At 51.8% G+C, this 19,316-nt stretch overlaps 1 protein-coding gene across 1 annotated transcript; it reads left to right on the forward strand.

Moving 5' to 3' along the window:
- Positions 1 to 4,918: 4,918 nt before the first annotated feature.
- LOC106482862 (acetyl-coenzyme A synthetase 2-like, mitochondrial) lies at positions 4,919 to 19,260 on the forward strand. Its single transcript, XM_013940537.2, has 14 exons — positions 4,919 to 5,629; positions 7,275 to 7,371; positions 8,723 to 8,922; positions 9,594 to 9,769; positions 11,201 to 11,353; positions 14,089 to 14,236; positions 14,784 to 14,921; positions 15,168 to 15,260; positions 15,693 to 15,805; positions 16,397 to 16,523; positions 17,199 to 17,326; positions 18,086 to 18,149; positions 18,485 to 18,606; positions 18,695 to 19,260. Exons 1-14 carry the CDS (start codon positions 5,317 to 5,319, stop codon positions 18,869 to 18,871), a joined length of 2,049 nt encoding a protein of 682 aa, XP_013795991.1. The 5' UTR covers positions 4,919 to 5,316; the 3' UTR covers positions 18,872 to 19,260.
- The last annotated feature ends 56 nt before the right edge of the window (positions 19,261 to 19,316 follow it).

Raw genomic sequence — 19,316 nt, forward strand, 5'->3', positions numbered from 1 at the left:
TTCCCACCTCCCGTGAGAGGTGACCCAAGTCCATGCAATCACTCTCCGTGTGCAATCAGAGGCCAGCTTCAAAGCCAGCACTGCCTGACTACGTGCACACTGCACCTGGTGCAGCCCCACAGGCGCGCAAGGCTTGCATCCGCCTGTGGTAACCACAAGCCAGCTCCTCCAAGCCCTGCAGACGATTTGGCTCTGCCTCCCTCGCCTGCAGGGCTGGTGCAGTCCCTGAAGCTGTGCTGTGCTCTGGGCATGGGCTCGTTACAGCTGGGATAGAAGTTGCCTCAAACTGCTCCCAAGAACTGTCTGGCTTCTACCTCCCTACTGAGGACTGAACATGGGGTCCAACACGGCCCTGGCTGTGCAACATACCTGGGGGGCCAGGCTGCTCCCACGAGGCTGATAACGAGAGCCAGACAAGTCCAGGGCCCCCAGAAGAGCTCTGAGAATAAGAGGCATCCCAAACATCAAGAGCCCAGTGGAGTCTCCTACACCCCTCCAGAGAGGTCAAATACCAGGGAAAACACTTACCTAATAAATTCTTCCAGGAAAGGCAACAGCACTTGCCAAATGTATTTATTGAATTAAGTTTGCCCAACTCTGTCTCTGAGTGTCAAAGGGAACAAGAGCCATGCAGATACCCCCTCCCCGATACACACTATAACATGTACATACGCTTCCTGACTGACCTTACACTCATACACGCAGACCCGCACAGCCAAACCCGCTGTTTCTAGCAGCGCTCCATGGTACCACCACCCTTCCACCCTGATGAGGCACTATTCACCTCAAAGGCCCTAGGACAGTGACTTCCACACAGCCCTTTCTGTCCTGCTTTCAACTGTGAGCACCCTTTCCCCAGAGCTACTGTTTTTATTCTGTCAAGGTTAACACCCTCCATACAGCTGTTTGTCTTTGTCCCCAGTTTGTTTGATGTGTTAGATTATAGCCCATGGTGTGTAAATAATGTATATACAGTGAGAAAAGAATTCAGTATTGAGGTGTTTGAGGTATGGAACTGTAACAACTTCTAGTCATTCAGAATATGTGATTTATGTGCCATTTTCTGTAAAGATATGATCAAGAATAAAACTAAACTGGAATACTGTGTACAAGTCTGATCACCCTTGTTGAAGAAAGGTGAATTCAGCCAAAGAAGGTACAGAGAAGGGCTACTCAGTTAAGGGAATGGGGAGATATCATATGAGAAGAGATTAAAAATAAATAAAGGCTGAGAGGAGGTGTGACTCCTCTCTGCAAACAATCAAGGAGGGTATACCCTGAGGTGCACAAGAGATGACACAGCTAACAGCTCCCCTCACACAAGCCTGCAGGAGGCTTGCTGCAAGTAAGATTGATCAATGTTGCTTGTGACCACAGGAAATTAAAGAGTTAATAGCAAGAGGAGAGAGCAAGGTACAATATGGCCTGCAGCATGGCCCCATCTTAGCAAGGTCAGGGACCGCAGCTCTGAAGTACAGAACAGTGCCGGACAAAACCAGATGGTTATAAATACCTTTGGGCCAGGCACTAACAGGAGCATTTAACGGGAACAGCCTCCTCTGAAACAAATGGGGGAAAACAGCCTGACATCAGAGTTTGATCAGGACCTGGGCAGGATGCCTGTTGTAGGAGATGGCTTTATACCTGTGTCCAAGTTACAAGGTCTGAGAGTTGCTGTTCCTCAGTGGACCAGAAATGTCAACAACCTTTTCAGTAAAAAGTGGTAGAGAAAGCCTGGGTAACCCATCATACCCATTGAAGGGTCCCCTTTCTCTTCCGGGGGGTGAAAAGCAATCATGCAGAAAGCAACATCAGGCTGCTAAATCAGAAACCCCATTTCCTCATCCCCTTCCAAATTACCCTTAAGGTAATGAGTCCCAAATCAAACATCCTGCTGTTCTGTCTCTACCTGGTGGTGTCTCTGCCAGGTCTTGTGGCACTTGCTTAGCCCTCAGCAAATATCACCAACTTGTACATTACCATCAGCTCTGCTTCTCCAGGAACCAGTGATACTGGATTCCCTATAAATCTACGCCTGCAGCCCCTACAGCAAGCGTGTGCTGTCCATCCAGTGCTTTGACTGATCCATGGAGGAAATGGATCTGTTTCAGGTTCTGATCACAGTTCCCTCACTTGAGCTATGGGGACTCTGCTCTTTAGAAGTGCAAGTTTTTACAACAGCCCCTAATATTAGATGGTATGATGGCTGCCATGCATTGCCTCATCTCTCTGGGATCCTTGACTGTCAATATCCACCTCACAGATTCCCACAGACAGGAGTCCTATCTCTGAAGACAGGGCGGAATGGCTATGTGCATCTCCGTATCCTAGAGGGAAGAGGCGCTGTGATATATTTTGGCTACTGGGTAAACTGTCATTTCATTTACTTCATTTCCAGATTTAAAAGATTCTGGTCTTAGTGGTCAGGGGACACACTTCTGCCAGGGCTCTGACCAAACCCAGTTGTACCAGAGATGGTCAGGACTCCTCAGTGGAGCTAGTTCAGACTTATCCATTCCTTCCTCCTTAGAGATATTTTTCAAGCTTTATTAATACTCTCCCCATTTCTGCTGGTAGCATCACCATCTCTTCCAGGCAGTCAGAGTCCAGAGGAGACTCTGGCCATGAAAAGCAACAAGCAACACAAAAACTGTTCTGATTTCTGCGGGGCTCCAGTGTTTTCTTGTCTGGGTGATGGATAAGTCTGCTCCTTTCCTTCCCTCCCCTCATCCCCCTTCTCTGAAAGGGGAGAAGGGTGCACAGCTGAGGCTTGGCAGAGAATGAAAGAATGAAAAATCCTAGGAGGTGGATAGAAAATTTATTCATTTGAACTGTTCATTATAGGGAAAAGGAAGAAGCTCCAAAGTATCAGGCAAAGAGATCTCCTACAACAGAGCGGCAAAAGACCTAATGACTGTAATTACTTGTGCAGAGTAAGCAGCACTAATCACCTGAGGATTGAGCACACATGTGCACACACCAGTTGAGGGCAGGGAAGCCCAAGAGCCCAAGCAAACCCAAGAAGACAGCTAAGAATTTAAGATATCTCGTGATTTGGGGATGTTAGCAATACTCCTAATGAGGTAGCTCCAAGAGGAGCTAACAGGGTGGTGTGGTGCATTACTTCTCAATGGACAGCTAAAGAAGGAGCTGGGGTGGGGAGGGGAGAAAAACAGAGAGGGAGGTAGATGCCAGGTCTTAGCCAGGAAGGGGTCGATTTCAGTGAGCTCCAAAGCAGCACAGAGAGATCTACATCCTCCTTCCTACCCAGGTATGGAGAAGATGGGGCTTGGGTGCTGCTTTCCCTCCAGAGCTGACGATAAAGCTGAAGAGGGTGCAGTTGTGCCTGGTGCAGAAGCTGTGCATCATTGTGTACAACTGGTCAGAGAACAAACGATTTCAGCATCCAGAACAACTCTGGTGCTTTGGGTCACCTCATATCACACACACCCTAGCATTAGAGAGCTGGGCAGTCCTTTGGACAAACTCACCAGCACTGCCAGGTAAGAGCAAGGTTACAGGCCCCAGCTGGCCTGATGGGGAGATGCTGCAGCCAGCTGGTGCAAGCGCAGGGAAGGTTGCTTAGAGGGAAGGGCAAAAAAAGGGATTTCCAGCAATGTGAGCTTTGATTTGAAAGTATGGGGATCTCATACTGAATTATGAGAGAAGAAGCTGAGATTTGCCTGTCCTGCTAAGGGTGTCTGGGGATGCTCTTATGGAAAAAACTGATGTCCAATAGGGGGAAAAGACTGAGGAAGAGCAGATGTGCCTAGGAAATGAGAGAGACTGCTTGCGGAAAGACAAGCTGCTTGAGCTTGGCTTTGTGGGGGTGCTGTAAACCTCCAGTACTGTGTTTCCCTGAGGGGCAGAGCCCTAGGATATCCCCGGGCAGCTCTGATATGAAATCAGATGCGTGGTCTGCGATGAGGGCACCTGCCTTCAAAAAGTGCCTCTCCCCAGTCTTGGTGTCCAACCTGTTCAGCAAACTTATCAGACCTACAGAGCACAAGTGGAGTCACGCTATGAAGAGCAAAGCAGAGGTGTATTAACCTGATCTGTTGTTGATCCCATTGGTGTGCCTGGCTGAGGTCAGCCCTGCTTGGAGGGGGAGGCTTATTCTGCTTTTCACTTGTGCCCCTGGGAAGGGAGGGGAACCTGGTCAATAAAGCTAAGAGAATCTCCAAGTTCTTTGCCTTAAAAACACTAGCTATGTAGAGCCTGAAGCAAAGGAAGGCAGAAGAAAGCTGTTCAAGGGGTGGGAGATCTTGGTGTAGGGAGATGTGCTGCAGTCTTTCATGCCAAGCCACCACTCCCTGCCCCACCAAGGCCTCATTTGGTGCTCCTCGTCCCTCCTGTGGTTACAGACTGGTCTGAAACGTTTGGAAGGAGACAGAGAGCCTGGGCCAGCTTATCGGAGGAAATGCATGTCCCCAGGAGGGGACAGCTCTGACAGCAGGGAGGCGAGACTTAGGGGGTGATATGGCAGGTGTTCCCTGCCAGAGGGATCAGTGCGCAGGGACTACGCCTGAATCCTAGGAAGGAAAGGACCCTCTGTCATCCGAGTCCGGCGTGAAGGTGACCTTTGTTTTACAGGTACAGAAACCTCAGCCAGGCACACGAGGCAGTAATGACACCCCTTGGCGTTATGGGGAGGGAGCCAGCCTTGACGTCGCAGTCGCGGGGGACAGGAGGAGGCAGGCTGCCCAGGCGGCGGTGGTGGCGGGAGCCACTGGGGACGTCGCCGCCTCGCTGCGTGGGGGTGGGTGGCTGCGGCCAGGCGCGGGCATGGCCGGGCGCGGGCATGGCCAGGTGCGGGGCGCCCCAGGCATGGGGTGAAGCGGGGGGCCGGGTGCGGGGCCAGTGGGGCGCCGCGGGGAGCGGGGCCAGGGCTGGGGCCGACTGCGGCCCAGGTGGCCGGCGGGGCCGGGCCTGGGCGCCTCAGCTGCTGCGGGGAGCCTGGGCAGCAGCAGAGCCTGGCTCCGGTTCAAGAGAGGCCGTCAGAACTCAGATTAGCATGAAGGTTATTTTGAGTCAAATACTTCCACAACACACCCCTTTCCCCTCCCTTAAAAGGGACTGTATTTCCTTTGCCTGTGCTGGTGTGGGAGAGCGGAGGAGAGGGAGGCAGGCAGGGGCAGAAGGGGTGCCGGGGGCTCCCTGTGCAGGGGGTGTCTGCGTCTGACGGCTGGAGGGAGACGCAGCTAACTGTGATCGCGGCGCGTCTTGCCTGGGCTGGGCGCCCCGAACAGAAGAGAGGGCTCCAGGTATCCGTCTCCTCCCCGGACAGTGACACCCCTCCTTCTGTGCCGCAAGACCATGGCCTGGCTGCTGGCCAGGGCTCGCTGCCCCACGGCTCTTTCCCAGGCCTCCAGGTGCCCCCGAGGGTTGGCGACAGCCCGAGGCTGGAGCCGTGGGCCCCTGACGGCGTACATGCCTGAAGCCACTGCGTTCCCAGGGCCCAAGGACCACCAGGGCTTGTACAAGGTGTCGGTGGAGCAGGGGGACGCTTTCTGGGGAGTGCTGGGGAGGAGCCGGCTCACCTGGATCACCCCCTTCCACTGTGTCCAGGACTGCAGCCTGCGCGAGGGCCGGGCCGCCTGGTTCCTGGGAGGACAGCTCAACGTGGCCGGTAAGGAGCAAGGCCAGTCCCTCGGGAACCCCGTGCCTTTTGGGCCCGGCTGAGGCACCTCCCCGGGAGGGGGACTGTGGCTCGCTGAGCTTGGGAGCAGGGAAGGCAAGGAGCAGCTCCCTGTCCCCAGGCTGCCCCGTGGGAGGGGGCCTCTGCCTGCGGGAAGTGGCTGAGCACCACGATCCAGCAACTGGCCTCTGGGGGAGGAGAGCAAAGCAGAGGGTGGGCTGTCCTGGGATGCCCTGTCTGCCCCTCACTGCGCAGGAGCCCTCCCTGTGATGTGCTTTAGCCCTGGGAGCAGATCTGAGCACAGAGGTCAAGGGCAGGAGTGGGAGGATCCCGGTAAGGTACAGTTGGCCCAGCTAGGACGGTTGTGTAGGGACATGACTGGTCATGAGGGTGGGACTGGGTCTCACTGGACTGGTTGCATCTGGACTGGTGTGAGCTGGGAGCCTTGCTGCTCTGCCAAGCAAAACCCCACTCAGCCTCCATGGGTCCCTTGCTCCGCTGTGCAGGACCACAGGCAACGGTGCCGAACCCATAGTGTTCAGCAGGCAGCGTTGTTTTGGTTTATTCCATATGTATCTGCAGAAAGCAAAATACAGGAGCAATGAGTAATACTGTAGGCCCTCATAGCCGTGTTTTCTTCTAAGCTTGGGTTGGGGGTGACTGCCTTAGGAGTCCTGCCATAGGAAAAAATAGGGGCTGATGGCACTGGGCTCAGTACATGAACCTGCTCACCCCACTGTTGATCCCAGAGCTCAAATCAAAAATAAGTCTCCCAGAAATCAGGTCTTAAGTAAAGTAATCCATTTGGGCAGAAGAGCAAAGTTATTTGCCTTTGGGTTTTGAGATCCTACTGTTCCCACTTCCAGGTTTGTTTGTTTATTTTTCTTCTGGAAAACTACAAATGTTCAGGAGAAAAGTTTTTTTTTTTATATATGTAAACTATGGCTCTTGCATCATCTCAACCTCAGGAGCAGACCAAAGGAAAACACTGAATGATACAAGGCTCCTGATGAAACTGCAGTTGCCAGCAATGCGAGGAAGTTTTCTTGGCAGAAGAATTACAACCAAAGTCTCAACCTCCCATGGCCCTACAAGCCCAGGGGATTCTGCAGTCATCATCCTGGCTCTGTTACATCTTGGACAGTGCAGCCTTCCTGAACAGATTTTCACTTGGTCCTAAATTTGTTATTTAGGAGCTGCTATTTCAGTGCTACTGAAAAAACTGCCACAGTCCGCTGTGGAGGAAATAGCAAGTCAGTGCTGCGGAGAGTGATGGTTGAGTTAATGTTTGCTAGGCCCTCTGAGGCCCACAGGGGGCAGTGGAGATGTGGCCTCCAAAGGGACTTTAGGCGGTTTGTGTACTGGACTGTGTTAGATTGCAAATAAGGCGGAGGCTGATAGTGAGGATTAGTGTATATTGGTGTCGTGAGGGATGTATCAGGCTCAGGATGGTGCTTGTTGACCTGCTGGCTGGTGTCAGCAAAGATGGGTTCCAGTGTAAGCAGAAGGCAAATGCCAAGCAAAATCCCACTCAGCCCTCAGTGTGATCTGAAAATGGGACTGCCAGTACTGGCTTTCTGGGAATTAAGAGGTACTGAGAATTGCCCCAGCAATGACAGTGGATCTTCTCTTCCAGTGAATTGTCTGGACCGACATGTCCATGTAGCCCCAGATAAAGTGGCCTTAATTTGGGAGAAGGATGAACCAGGGGAGGAGGTACGGGTCACTTACAGGTTGGTACTTACCTCTGAGTGTGCATAAGAGACATATTGCAGCATGCACTAGGGCTGAACTGATCTGCTGATGTGTGTCATGTGAGGGATACAGCATCCCTCAGCATAGATAGATCAACAGCAGGTGGCTGTTGGCTTGCCTGAGCAGATCTGAGACTTCAGCCTACCCCCTGATTAATCCTCTGGCCCTGTGCGGTCCCTACCCTGTTGGGGAGGCAGACACAAACTTCTCCTGACAGCACTGCAATGCTTGTGGGTAAGACCCTGTGGGAAAGTCACATATGTGTGTTCCCAGCAGTGTTCCTAGTGCCTAAACTTGTAGGTAAATGCTCTGCAGGAGAGGCCAGATTCACAGCTGCAGGGAAGGCACTACTCTTTGCTGGAACCTCTGGTGACCATGGGTATTGGGAAATTAAGTGCTCATGCATATGTGGGCATTACTGCTGGGCCTGGATCTCTGCAGGGACTGCCTGTCCCACCCTGCAGACTGGTCTGGGACCTCCCACCTTCCTCCTCTGTTTACCCACTCTCTGAGTCTCCATGCAGATTCCACTTCAATCCCTCTGCACACAGAACAAGTCCTTTGTTTTCTCTAGCTCCAGGCCTCACATGACAAATGACCATTCTCCCCCCACCAATCTCTCCAGCTAATTTTGGAGAGACCTTCCATGAAACGAGTCACTGACAACCCAAGCTTTTGTTTCTGGGAGTGACACTCCTTCACTGAGAAAGCCATTGTTTTGCTCACCAGTTTGCTACAGCTGTCGTTCTCTCTTGTAGGGCACAAGCTCCAGAGGACTTGGCCTTCCCAGCTTTAACAAAGCACAATTTTATTTTATTTTATTTTTTATTTTTTTCCAGAGAGGAAGATACCTAACTGTTCGTGCATATCCTCTAGTGTTGCAGGGGAGAGAGTGTTGCTCCAGTTGTGTGGGCTAATGAGAAAAGTGCAGGCCCTAATGGGAAAAGTCAACAAGATAACTGAGGTGTTGTGAATTTGCTGAGCCACAGGAATCACCAGTGGCCATTGCTGGCCCTATGGCCTGCCTCTAGCACTGGCTAGTGATGTGTGGATCAGAGGAAGGCTCTGTACAGAGACAGAGGCCATTCTGATTTATTTTATTTCCATGAGTAATGGCCCATGTTAGCGACTGTCTCCTCCCTTCCTTCCCACTGACATGTTCACAGCTCTCCCATGAGCTTCCAGTGTAAGGGAAGATAAGGGTGCTTAGGGATGTAAGGTGTGTATCTGTGACTCTGAAAGGCTCTCAAGAGGAGGGAGGCACCCCACCATGCACGTGGGTAAGATCTGCAAGAAAGTTTCTAACTACGCCCTTGCTTCTTTGGGCAGGGAGCTGCTGGAGTTGACATGCCGCCTGGGAAACACCTTGAAACGGCAGGGAGTGAAACGGGGTGACAGGGTCATCATCTACATGCCCCCGTGCCCTCTGGCCGTGGCCAGCATGCTAGCCTGTGCCCGGATAGGGGCTGTGCATGCTGTGGTATTTGCTGGGTTCAGTGCAGAGTCCCTGGCAGACAGGATCCAGGATGGTAAGAGCCAGTAGGTAAAAGGGGCATGTCCCATGTATCCCTTCGGGGACTGCTGGGCACTACTGAGCTTGCTGGTTCAGTAGCTGGGGAGCTCAGGGCATGATGACTATGCCTGTAGCCTCCTGCAGTCAAGACTACCAGTGGCAAACTTCTCAAGCCATGACACCTGAGCAGAGCCCAACCGAGGTGTAGGCTTGGTATAGATTGTGCTTCTGGATGAGACTCCCTGGGCTAAGTGAGGATGTCCTGCCATGATATATGGCCGTGGAGCAGGGATTGGTACCCCACGAAGTGGCATGGGTTCACTAAATATCTTTTAGCCCATGGGACTTTGCCTAGCTGCAATGAACTAGCATAAGCCCTTCTGAGCAGCAGTGGCCTGCCAAGCCTTCCTGGGATAAGGGAGGGGTGGGCTGGTTCTTTCCCTCATCAAAGGGAGTGAGGGGCTGGGATATAGCTTCTCCTCTGTGGGGGCACAACACAGCCAGGAATGAATGGGAAACAAAGATAAAAAGCCACTGTTTTTGTTAAACAGAGGATATGAGTATCAGGGGCTGGGAGATGGAGTGAGAGGAGCAGGGTGGGAAATGCTGGGTACATGGTAGAGCCAGACTGGTGTGTGACAGGTGGTGAGGGGCAGAGCTGTTTACATGGCTCTTCTTTTTCTGCAGCCCAGTCAGAGACAGTGATCACAGTGAACCAGGGGCTCAGAGGTGGCAAGGTCATTGAGCTAAAGAAGATGGTGGATGAGGCTGTGAAGCAATGCCCAGGAGTGAAACGTGTTCTGGTTTCAATGAGGACTGACAACAAGGTTCCCATGACAGCCTTGGATGTGCCGCTGGAGGAGGTGAGAGGCTGCCCAAAGCTACTCCACTTCTCCTGGGTAGTGCACTCTGGGAGCAGGGACAGAATGGGAAGGGTGGGTCCTGGCTGGCCCCAGCAGCTCTGCTGGCATTGACACAAGAGGGGAATGGTGTCCTACTGCAGCAGTGAGAGCTAGAGCTGCATGTGAGTCCAGGACAGTCCCAGGAGCACTCAGGAGAGGTAACTTGTCGATCTTCCCACAGCCATCCCTCTACTGTCATGGGCAGGCAGCACAAATGAGAGCCTGTGACAGTGTGGATTAGGGGCTAAGAACACCCCAGCCCCATGCTGATGCACTTGCTGTGAGCCCAGCCCTAGTGTCCCACAGAGGTCAAACACAGCTCTGCCCATGTACCTGGCACTCTCTGCGAGTGCAGCTGGCAGCTTGTGCCCAGGTGAGCAGATTGGGAGGTTGTGTGCCTGTTGTTCACAGCAGAAGTGATGTCCAGGCTGCCAGGATGGAGTACTGACTCTTTCTGGAGAGGTGAGACCCTGTCATGCATTTCTCTTGGCTCCCTGGAACTGAACAGAGTTCTCACTGTCTGTGCTCATCATGTCTAAAATCAATTACTGTTAGAAAGGCTTCCTGGAAGACTTATGTGCTGGTCCAAGAAGTGACTGTGTAAAAATAGCTGTCTCTTACTCAGGAGATCTGCTCTGAGGAGAGAGTTTTGCCAGCTCAGCAAGGCAAAAGAGAGTTCAAACTCATGAGCAGGGGGAGAGAATGTACAAAAGCGGAGGAGGTCCATACAATGGGAGTAGGGTGGTAGAGGTGGTCAGAGGAAGACTTGGAAGGGAGGTGGGCAAGGCCTGTGGGACAAGAAGTCCTGATCAGTTGATGAAAGGAAGCCAGTGAAGGAATCTTATGATGGACAAATTGCACGGTTACAGGCAGCAACATCTGACATCTACTGGATGGGGAGAAATGGGGGATCCAGTGGTTAAAGTGAGAGTTAATCAAGGTGTGAGCTTAACTTTCATCTGGGGACAGATCTGAGAGATGCAGTGAAGAAGAAATTGCAACACACAGGAGCAGGCATGAGAGGAGGCAGCTGAGCTGGGGCTGTTGTGAGCTGGGGCCTGGGCTGGCTGGTGGAGTAAACATGTTGTGCACACATGTTTCTGAGGTGGGTTCTCCTGCCACTTCCAGCCAGGCCAGAACAAGGAGGTGTTTTTGGGATGTAAGCAGCACTGTGCAGAAGCCAAGTCTGTCATTGTGTTGCTCAGTGCTGTCACCCTGCCAGACCTGACTTTGTGGGCTCAGTCAGTGTCGACTATCAGAGGAGTGAGCCAAAGCATGCCTGTATGAAGTGCACTGTAGTGCATTGCTGACTCCAGCAAATGATTAATGAACCAAGCAGGTGTATGGACAACACAGGGAAACCTGAGAGACTCTGAATGCTCTCTGTTGCAGGAAATGATAAAAGAGGATGCGTGTTGTGAGCCTGTCGCTATGGACAGCGAAGACATGTTGTTCCTTCTCTATACGTCAGGCAGTACTGGAAAACCCAAGGGCCTGGTACATTCCCAAGCTGGTTACTTGCTCTATGCTGCTCTCACACATAAGGTAATGAATCCCAGACATATAGTACTCATGAGCTAGTAGTTCACAGGCAGCGCAGCAAATAGACCTGCCATCTTGTTGTGTGAAGAGCACACCTTCATCCAGAGCAAAATCTCTGGGAGCCCTAGTGGAGTGCATCTCCATCCAGGTAGTGGGGGAGAGCAACATGTGCTCTGGAATAGGGATTCTTAAACACATACCCCTCCAAGCTACATTCTTGGCTTTTGTTCTTTCTTTCCCTGCCCTGTCCTATGCTGAGTCACTGGCTGGGTTGCTCAGCCTTGCTAGAGAAATTTTATTTTGCTGGGTGATGAGGAAGCAGCCAATTTGCTCTTGAAACTCCAGACTTTCTCCCCTAAGCCTAACAATCCCAGCTCAGGTGGGAGATCAAAGGTAGCATTTCTGGGAGAGGCAAATCTGGGGATAGCTGTAAAAACTGAAGAGTGCCCTAAAGACAAAGAGTCCATACCTGAACAGTGTGGATGATTTTTAAGAAGAGGGAAGCCTCTAATCCCTATGGCAGTATCCCCAAAGCAAACCTTAACTGAGCTGGTTAAAAGGGCACTGAGTGCAGTATGAAGCAGCACTTGGCTTCAGGAGTCCCTCCAAGTGGTTGGGGAAGGGATCTTTTCTAAAACATTAAATGGAGTCCCTTGGAAGAGGGAGTTCTCCAAACAGTCCCTTTACTTTGGGTCTGGCTCTCCCTCTACATGGCTGAAGTTTCAGTCATGTTTCAGACCTCACACCCTGTGGGACAGCGAACTCAATGCTGGCTGGGTCCTGTCTGTCAGTCATGAATGCTGGAGGCCAGACCTTGTGGGGCGTATGCAGTGGGAGGAGGCAGGAGATGTGTGGAAGCCATTGGCTTTGCTGTGAGCTAAACTATTTGTACAGCTATACCCAGCATGATGCTTAACCCTCTTGAGTCCCCTATTGTCGTGCAGTTGTCCTGCTATCATCAGCATAGCATGAAATGCTTGGTTTGGGAACCCCAAGGCGTCAGAGCTGGTTTGTGAGAGGTTGGGGACTTCTCTCCTGGAAATACAGGGAGCAAGCAGCATATGGCTGTGTTAGCATCCAGGTGCTCTGGAAACCATGACACAGGGTTGGCATTAATTACTGCTAACTTCCCTCAGCTGGATGTGACAGACTGCTGCTGCCATAATTCACTGCTGAGTTAAAGAGAGACAGACCAAGCAGGGAAAGTTTCCATTACAAACACCCTGGAGCACTTGAGGCCCTGGCCAGCTCTCCCTTGCAAAGAGCTGGCAGCCTGCACGCAGGGAGCAGTAATAAGAGACGCGAAGGTCTGAAATAGCAGATTCCAGAGCAAAAGGCGAGAAACAATGCGCTAGTAGGAGTCGGGCCCCTGGGAATTTTCCTGGCATTGAGCAAAGGAAATGAAGGAAAGTACTTGAGGAAAGTAGACATGCTGCTGCCAGTCTGACAGCTGTAAATCCTGCCCTGCATAGAACAGACTTCATTTCCCAATACTGCAGCCTTAGAGCCAGGGGTCTTCTGAGGAAGACATGGGGCAGTGGAAATAAGAGCATGTTCTGCTCTCTGCTGGGGTCACCCAGTTGAGGCAGAGAGGTGTCAGCTCCAGAGGGCAGCTGGGGTGGCTCTGGGCTGAGGGAGGGATCTAGCTTCTCATAAAATGGATCTTCACATAAAATGGGAGCAGCAGCACTTGAGTTGCACATAGCAGGTGAGGTGGAAAGAGCCTGCTTAGTCATATAGTCCAGGGACAGTCTGAGGGATGGACAAGAGGTCAGAGCTGCTCATTCCAGCAGGGAAGGTGAGAGACAGAGGCACAGGGAATGCCAGGGATCTGTCTCAGGGGTTCCTCAGTGGCAATTAGGAACGGCCCTTGTCAGGTTAACTTAACAGCTGTTCATTCTCATTGACTGTACTCTGTTGTGTTACTTTGGGGAAGGGAAGGAAGGAATCCCCAACACCTATTTACCCCTTATTATTTACAGTGCCACAATCGCTTCCTTGAACTGAGCAGCTCCACTGACCACTGTAGGTCCTTTGTAATTTCTCTTTCATGACATCCTGCCTGAGGAGAGCAGAGCTTCCCAGAGCACCGTGCTCAAGGGGTTTGTACTGCTGGCTGTGTAAGGGCACTATGGCATGGTCTGTCCAACAGGTAGCTGTTTGCTGCCTCAGTGCTCCTCTGCTGAGCTCTCTGATGAGTTCAGGGTTTTCCTGAGTGGTTACAGTGGGTTTGGAGTCCAGCAGTGTCTGGGGGTGGCTCACGGGCATCCTCCACTACCTTGCCCTTGCCTACAATTCCTTTCCTTCCATGTGGTCATGTGGGTACAGAGGGACCCTCCTCACCAACAGTTCTCCAGTTTTCATGCTATAAGAGTACTTGAGTTAGCTTTGTCTGGACACCAGAGGAAGGAAGGAAATACTGTAGCTCTCCGGGGAAAAGAGCAGATTTGCCTGGGGCTTTTAAAAAGTGTGTTTCTCTTCTCTTGCACATTCATAAAGCACCTGAATTGCTTTTTTTTTTTTTTTTCTTTTAACCCCTTTGGATAACATTTTAAAAAAACTCTCTGCAGGGACAAGGTGCCACTGCTGGGGGTGGTGGGAAGGTGGGAAGGCAGAGGGATGCAGTGAGCAATAGCACTAGAGCTGGGAGGGTACACTGATCTTAGTTGTCCCCCTTGGCAGGAGGGAAGGGCCTGCATCCAGGCTATACCACTCACTGTCTGTCCTCCCTTATTCAGTATGTGTTCGACTACCAAGATGGGGACATCTTTGGTTGCATGGCAGACATTGGCTGGATCACTGGGCACAGCTATGTGGTCTACGGCCCCCTCTGCAATGGTGGCACTACAGTCCTTTTTGAGAGCACTCCTGTCCATCCCAACCCTGGTGAGTGAGAAGGCAACTTGTGGGAGCAAGGAAATGCAACAGCACCTTGCAAGAACTGCAGGAGGCAAGGAGCTGACTGCTTTAATGCCAAGTGAGGTTTTGTGTCTGTGCCATGCAGAATGGCATGAGAAGGGAAGGCCTGGATGCCACTTCACAGGGATCACTGGTTCTGCTGCCGTGAGAGCGATGGGAGTCTGGTAGTAGAACAGCTTAGTGGAGACTACAGACTGTGCCCTGTGGAGAGGGAGTAGGCAGAGCTGCTAGAGGAAGAGTCTCTCTTTTGTTAGGAAGTCATTGTTGTTTCTCCATGGATGATGCAGTTTCTCCCTGTTCCTCCCTGCAGCAGGGAGAGCTGTGAAGCTAGGTCATGTGGAAGGAAAGAGGCTACTGCTCCTCTTGAACTGCTTCAGTCCTGCCCTGGGGAGGTTAGCTTGGCTCCAGGTCCACGTACTGCTAGAGAGCCCTTGCCGTCACCTCCTCTCCCACTATCTTGGGCTCAGGCTGGAGGAACCTGTGCAGGTGCTTACTGACCCTGTTTCCATTCCAGGACGCTACTGGGAAACAGTAGAGAGGTTAAAAATTAATCAGTTCTATGGGGCACCCACTGCCATCCGCCTGCTCCTGAGATATGGTGATGAATGGGTGAAGAAATATGACCGCTCTTCTCTCAAGGTTCTTGGCTCAGGTAAGCACTGGTGGCATGGGCTGGATCAGCAAATTCTTGGGCTGGACCTGGACATCAGGTTGTGCTGCTCTCAGAGAGTAAAACAGCCAGGAGAGGGCCTCTCCCCATGTCCTCTCCCTCTGCCAAGTGCAGCAGAAAATGGGAGGAGGCCATTATAGCAGTAGTAGTTTGTTGCAAGGGTGACTCTGCCTTGCTTTAGTTTTGACCTGGCCTTTCAGCTCTGTCCATCTGCCTTTCCCCTTGCAGTGGGGGAACCTATCAACAAGGAGGCATGGGAGTGGTACTTCCGCGTGGTTGGCGAGGCACGGTGCCCGATAGTGGACACATGGTGGCAAACTGGTAAGATGCATAAGACCCTTTGTTCCAGGCATGGCCAGCTTCTCTTCTTTCAAGCTTTAGGAGTAAACTGCTGTTTTGTTGGCCAAGAGGGAATAGTTGTTACTGACACACTTGTATGAGCAATTCCATAAGACAAAAGGCCATGGGCATCAAAATGTGATAGAGACAAATGGTCTTTAAAACTAACCCAGCTAAACATGGGGAAGTGGATTGTAGGGAGCAGATCGCTGCTGAAGTAAATAAGCAGGATTGTCCTCCTACAAAGAGCCTTTCTCAGCTCTCTAGCAAAATGGCTTTGTCTCTGGCAAGCCCAGGCCCAGCATGCAGTCCAGCAAAGTGCAGTGACGTTCAAGGTGAAGGCTGATGTCTCAGTAGTATTACCTGGCTTTCTTCTCTCCCTAGCTTTCAGCATTACATTCTTGTTTATTTCAGAAACGGGAGGCATCTGTATCTCACCCCGTCCTTCTAATCCTGGAGACGAGATCCTTCCAGGCATGGCCATGAGACCCTTTTTTGGGATCAGCCCCTGCCTCCTGGATGATAAGGTACCTTAATAACCTGCAGCTCAGACACTGGCCCACTTTCCCACACTCACTTGTAGCCTGTGCTGGCTCAAGGGAGTGGTAATCTACAGGCGTGTCTTTCCTTCTCGCCTGTTAGCCAGCAACCTTCTTTACTGGAATGGGATTAACGATGCTGGTAGCAACATCTTCCAACTGGTGCAGAAATCGCTTTTTTCTAGGCTGTTCTGTCCTGAAATGACACACTCTGCTAAGGCTCCCTGGCCCAGCTGTCCAGCTCCTCTGCACTGTGCTACATTTAACTGTGCCAGCAGCACTGGTTAAAACAAGTTACTGGTACTCAAAGAAAGAAAGAGGAGTCAAGGCCCTACTGAGATAGCTGGGCTTCTAGCTGGAGGGGCTGTGCATCCCAGTATAGTAGGCAGCTGCCTGCAGAGCTTTACTGGGAGAGACAGGGCCTGCCCCCTTGGAGCTGGGTACATAGGACTCTCCTCACTGTTTCCCTGGCATTTCTGGCAGGGGGTTGTTGCAAGGCATAATGGTAGAAGTAAGGCAATAACTGAACATCCCAATTATCCTCAGACATGGTTATTAAAAAGGCTAACTATTTTACAGGGAAATGTCCTTCTGGAAAACAATATCTCTGGAGCCCTCTGCATCTCACAGGCCTGGCCAGGTATGGCACGAACCATTTACAATGATCACAAGAGATTTCTGGAAACCTACCTGACTCCTTATCCAGGTAAGGAAAATGAGAGGCAGGTCACTGAGGGGGTGCTGGTCTTCTGCCCAGGGGCAGAACTCGGGAGAGCTGGCCTTGCTGCTTTATTCTTCCACAGACTTTCAGCAGTGCTGAGGCTCTTCATCTCACCATGCCTCAGGTCCAGTACTACCATGGGAATGGGCCTTTCTAACCCACCTTCCACACTGGGACACATGCTTTTTTAGGACAGTGGATTTCTCCTTCTGCCCCCAGAAACCCCTGAGCAAGGCAGAAGCCTCTGGGTGCTTCTGTCTTGTAAATCCTGTAGGCTCCTGCCACCCATCCTGAGGCATTGAGCAAGCCCAAGAGTATGGGTGTCCTAACACGAAGGCAAGGGGAGAAGTAGCAGGACCACAGGGGGCTGTACTAGGGCAAAAGGCCTGAGGCTCACACTGATGAGGGTCTGGCATCAGCCAACAGAATTAGGAATTCCCAACAGAATTAAGGGAAGGCCCTGATGATGCAGCAGGTACCAACTGAGGTGAAACACTAGCAAGGGAGGTAGGCACCTTCACACTGAGTGTTTGAGAGGAAGGAGCAGAGTGCACATGGGGGAGAAGGGGGTCTGCTATGTCCCAGAAATCGGCAAGAGAAGGAAGTGGGGGATTGCTCATGCTCAGTGCAACAAATGACTGATGGCTCTGGCCACTGCAGGGTTTTTCTTCACTGGAGATGGTGTTTATCGTACCAATGAGGGCTATTACCAGCTGACAGGACGGCTGGATGACATCATCAACATCAGTGGGCACCGGCTGGGCACTGCAGAGGTGGAGGATGTTGTGGTAAGAGGTGTAGGTAGGAGGTAAAGCCATCTGAGGGGGCAGTGATATAGCGTTGGGGCACTCAAGAGAAGCCCCTTTGAAATACCAGGCCAAAAACATTCTGTTGCTTTAGTGGCAGGAGCAGGGTGGATCACTGCCTGCCTGTGGGAACAGCTTCCCTCCCTTTCTGGCTCTGCTCCTGACTTCCATCACCTGGACTCATCCCTCTGTGTACCACGGGCCTGATGCTACTGCCACCACCTTAGCAAGGTTTAGGCTTTTCCTTCTGCTTAGGGAGGTCCCCTGGTATCTACACCATGGCTGTGCTATGCCCAACACTAAACTCCCCCTTCCTCTGCCAGGTCCAATTGGTTTAGTGCAGAGGTCAAGACATTCAACTCAGCAGGTTCCATGCATCTCCCTGGCCTCTGCAGTAAGGGAGGGACAGAGCCTAATAAGGTTCATGCTGTAAGCAGGTGAATCCCAATGTGGCAGCCAAGCAGGCACTTCAGTGGCATGCCCTTCCCCATCCTTGTGATACCAGGGTGCATCTATGAGCTAGTAAAGGTTACAAGACTTGCTAGAGCAGCCTGGAGGCACAAAGCAGGGTCTAGAAAGCACAAGCTTAAAGAGGTCAGAGATGGGGACTGGAGCAGGAAGGGAAAAGGGCAGAGGCCGTCTGAGGCCCTTCACTGTCTCTCCGCATAACTGCTGCGGTTCCTGAGCAGCAGCTAGCCTGCCGAGAGTGCCGAACTGAGCCACAGCCCTGTTCTGTTCCAGAATCACCACGTGGCCGTGGCAGAGTCTGCTGTGATCGGCTATCCACATGAGATCAAGGGAGAAGGTGAGGCACTTGCTTTCTTGCTCCTGAAATCCCTCTCCCCTGGCTTATGTCCTGCAGTGGCAAGTGGCAAGTGGCACTGTCACACTCACCCCCATGGTACAGCACGTTACTAGGGGGTCACAGCAGTCAACCTACACGCGAGACCAGTTCTGCTTTGCATAAGGCAGAAGCAACAAGGCAGCAGCACTGTGGCCAAAAGCACTTATAGCTGAGACTGCAAAGCATTCCCTGAGGCTAACCAGCAGAGAGACACCTCTCCTGGCACTAGGCCCACGTAGCTTCGCAGGAACACACACTGTGTGTGGCAGTCAGTAATGCGGTGGTCCTTCTGCCAGGAGCCTATGTATTTGTTGTGCTCAAGAAGGATAGTGGCTACACACAGGAGACTCTTACTGCTGAGCTACGAGAGCTGATCTCAAAGAAGATTGCTAAGTATGCAGCTCCAGAGTACGTTCAGGTAACAACTACAGGTTTGTCCAACACCTACCCCTGCAGCCTGGCCAACCTCTTTCCCTTAGCCTTAGCTCTGCTGTTTCCTGTCGCAGGTCACACACAGGCTGCCCAAGACACGCTCTGGGAAGATTATGCGTCGGGTGCTAAGGAAGATTGTGGAGGACAAGGCCAGTGAACTTGGGGACCTAACTACCCTAGATGACCATGAAGCTGTGCAGCAGATCATAGAGGGACGCAAGCGCCTAGTGGAGGGGCAGAGGAGCCGCTAGCTTGGCTCTCCCTGCAACCACCTGCTCTCCCTTCACTGTAAAATCGGGGCCAGGCCCAGAAATGTCACTGGGCTACTGGTGCTCAGTAAGTGACACAGAGACTGAATCTCCACTGCAGAGCCTCAAACTAAACTCTCCATAACAGAGACCCTCAAAACCTTTGCCTCTGCATGCACGTACAAGATAGGAGAGATTTTGATGCAACGTAGACAGATGTTTCCTCCCCCAAAAAGCAGAGGGCCAAAAGCCCTCCTTGAGGCTCCTTGTGCCTTGCAGTAGCTGTGGAGTGAGGAACAGGGCAGGATGCTGTGCCCAGCCCTGGATATGTATATTACTCTTACCCTTGCTCTGCTCTTCAGCAATAGTCTAGTCTGAGACCACTACCAACATGAAAGCATTTCCTCCAAAGCAAACAGTAAAAGGACAAGATACAGCAGCCTGATTG

The sequence above is a fragment of the Apteryx mantelli genome, chromosome 4 (assembly GCF_036417845.1).
Source record: "Apteryx mantelli isolate bAptMan1 chromosome 4, bAptMan1.hap1, whole genome shotgun sequence".
In the NCBI taxonomy this organism is placed as follows: Eukaryota; Metazoa; Chordata; class Aves; order Apterygiformes; family Apterygidae; genus Apteryx; species Apteryx mantelli.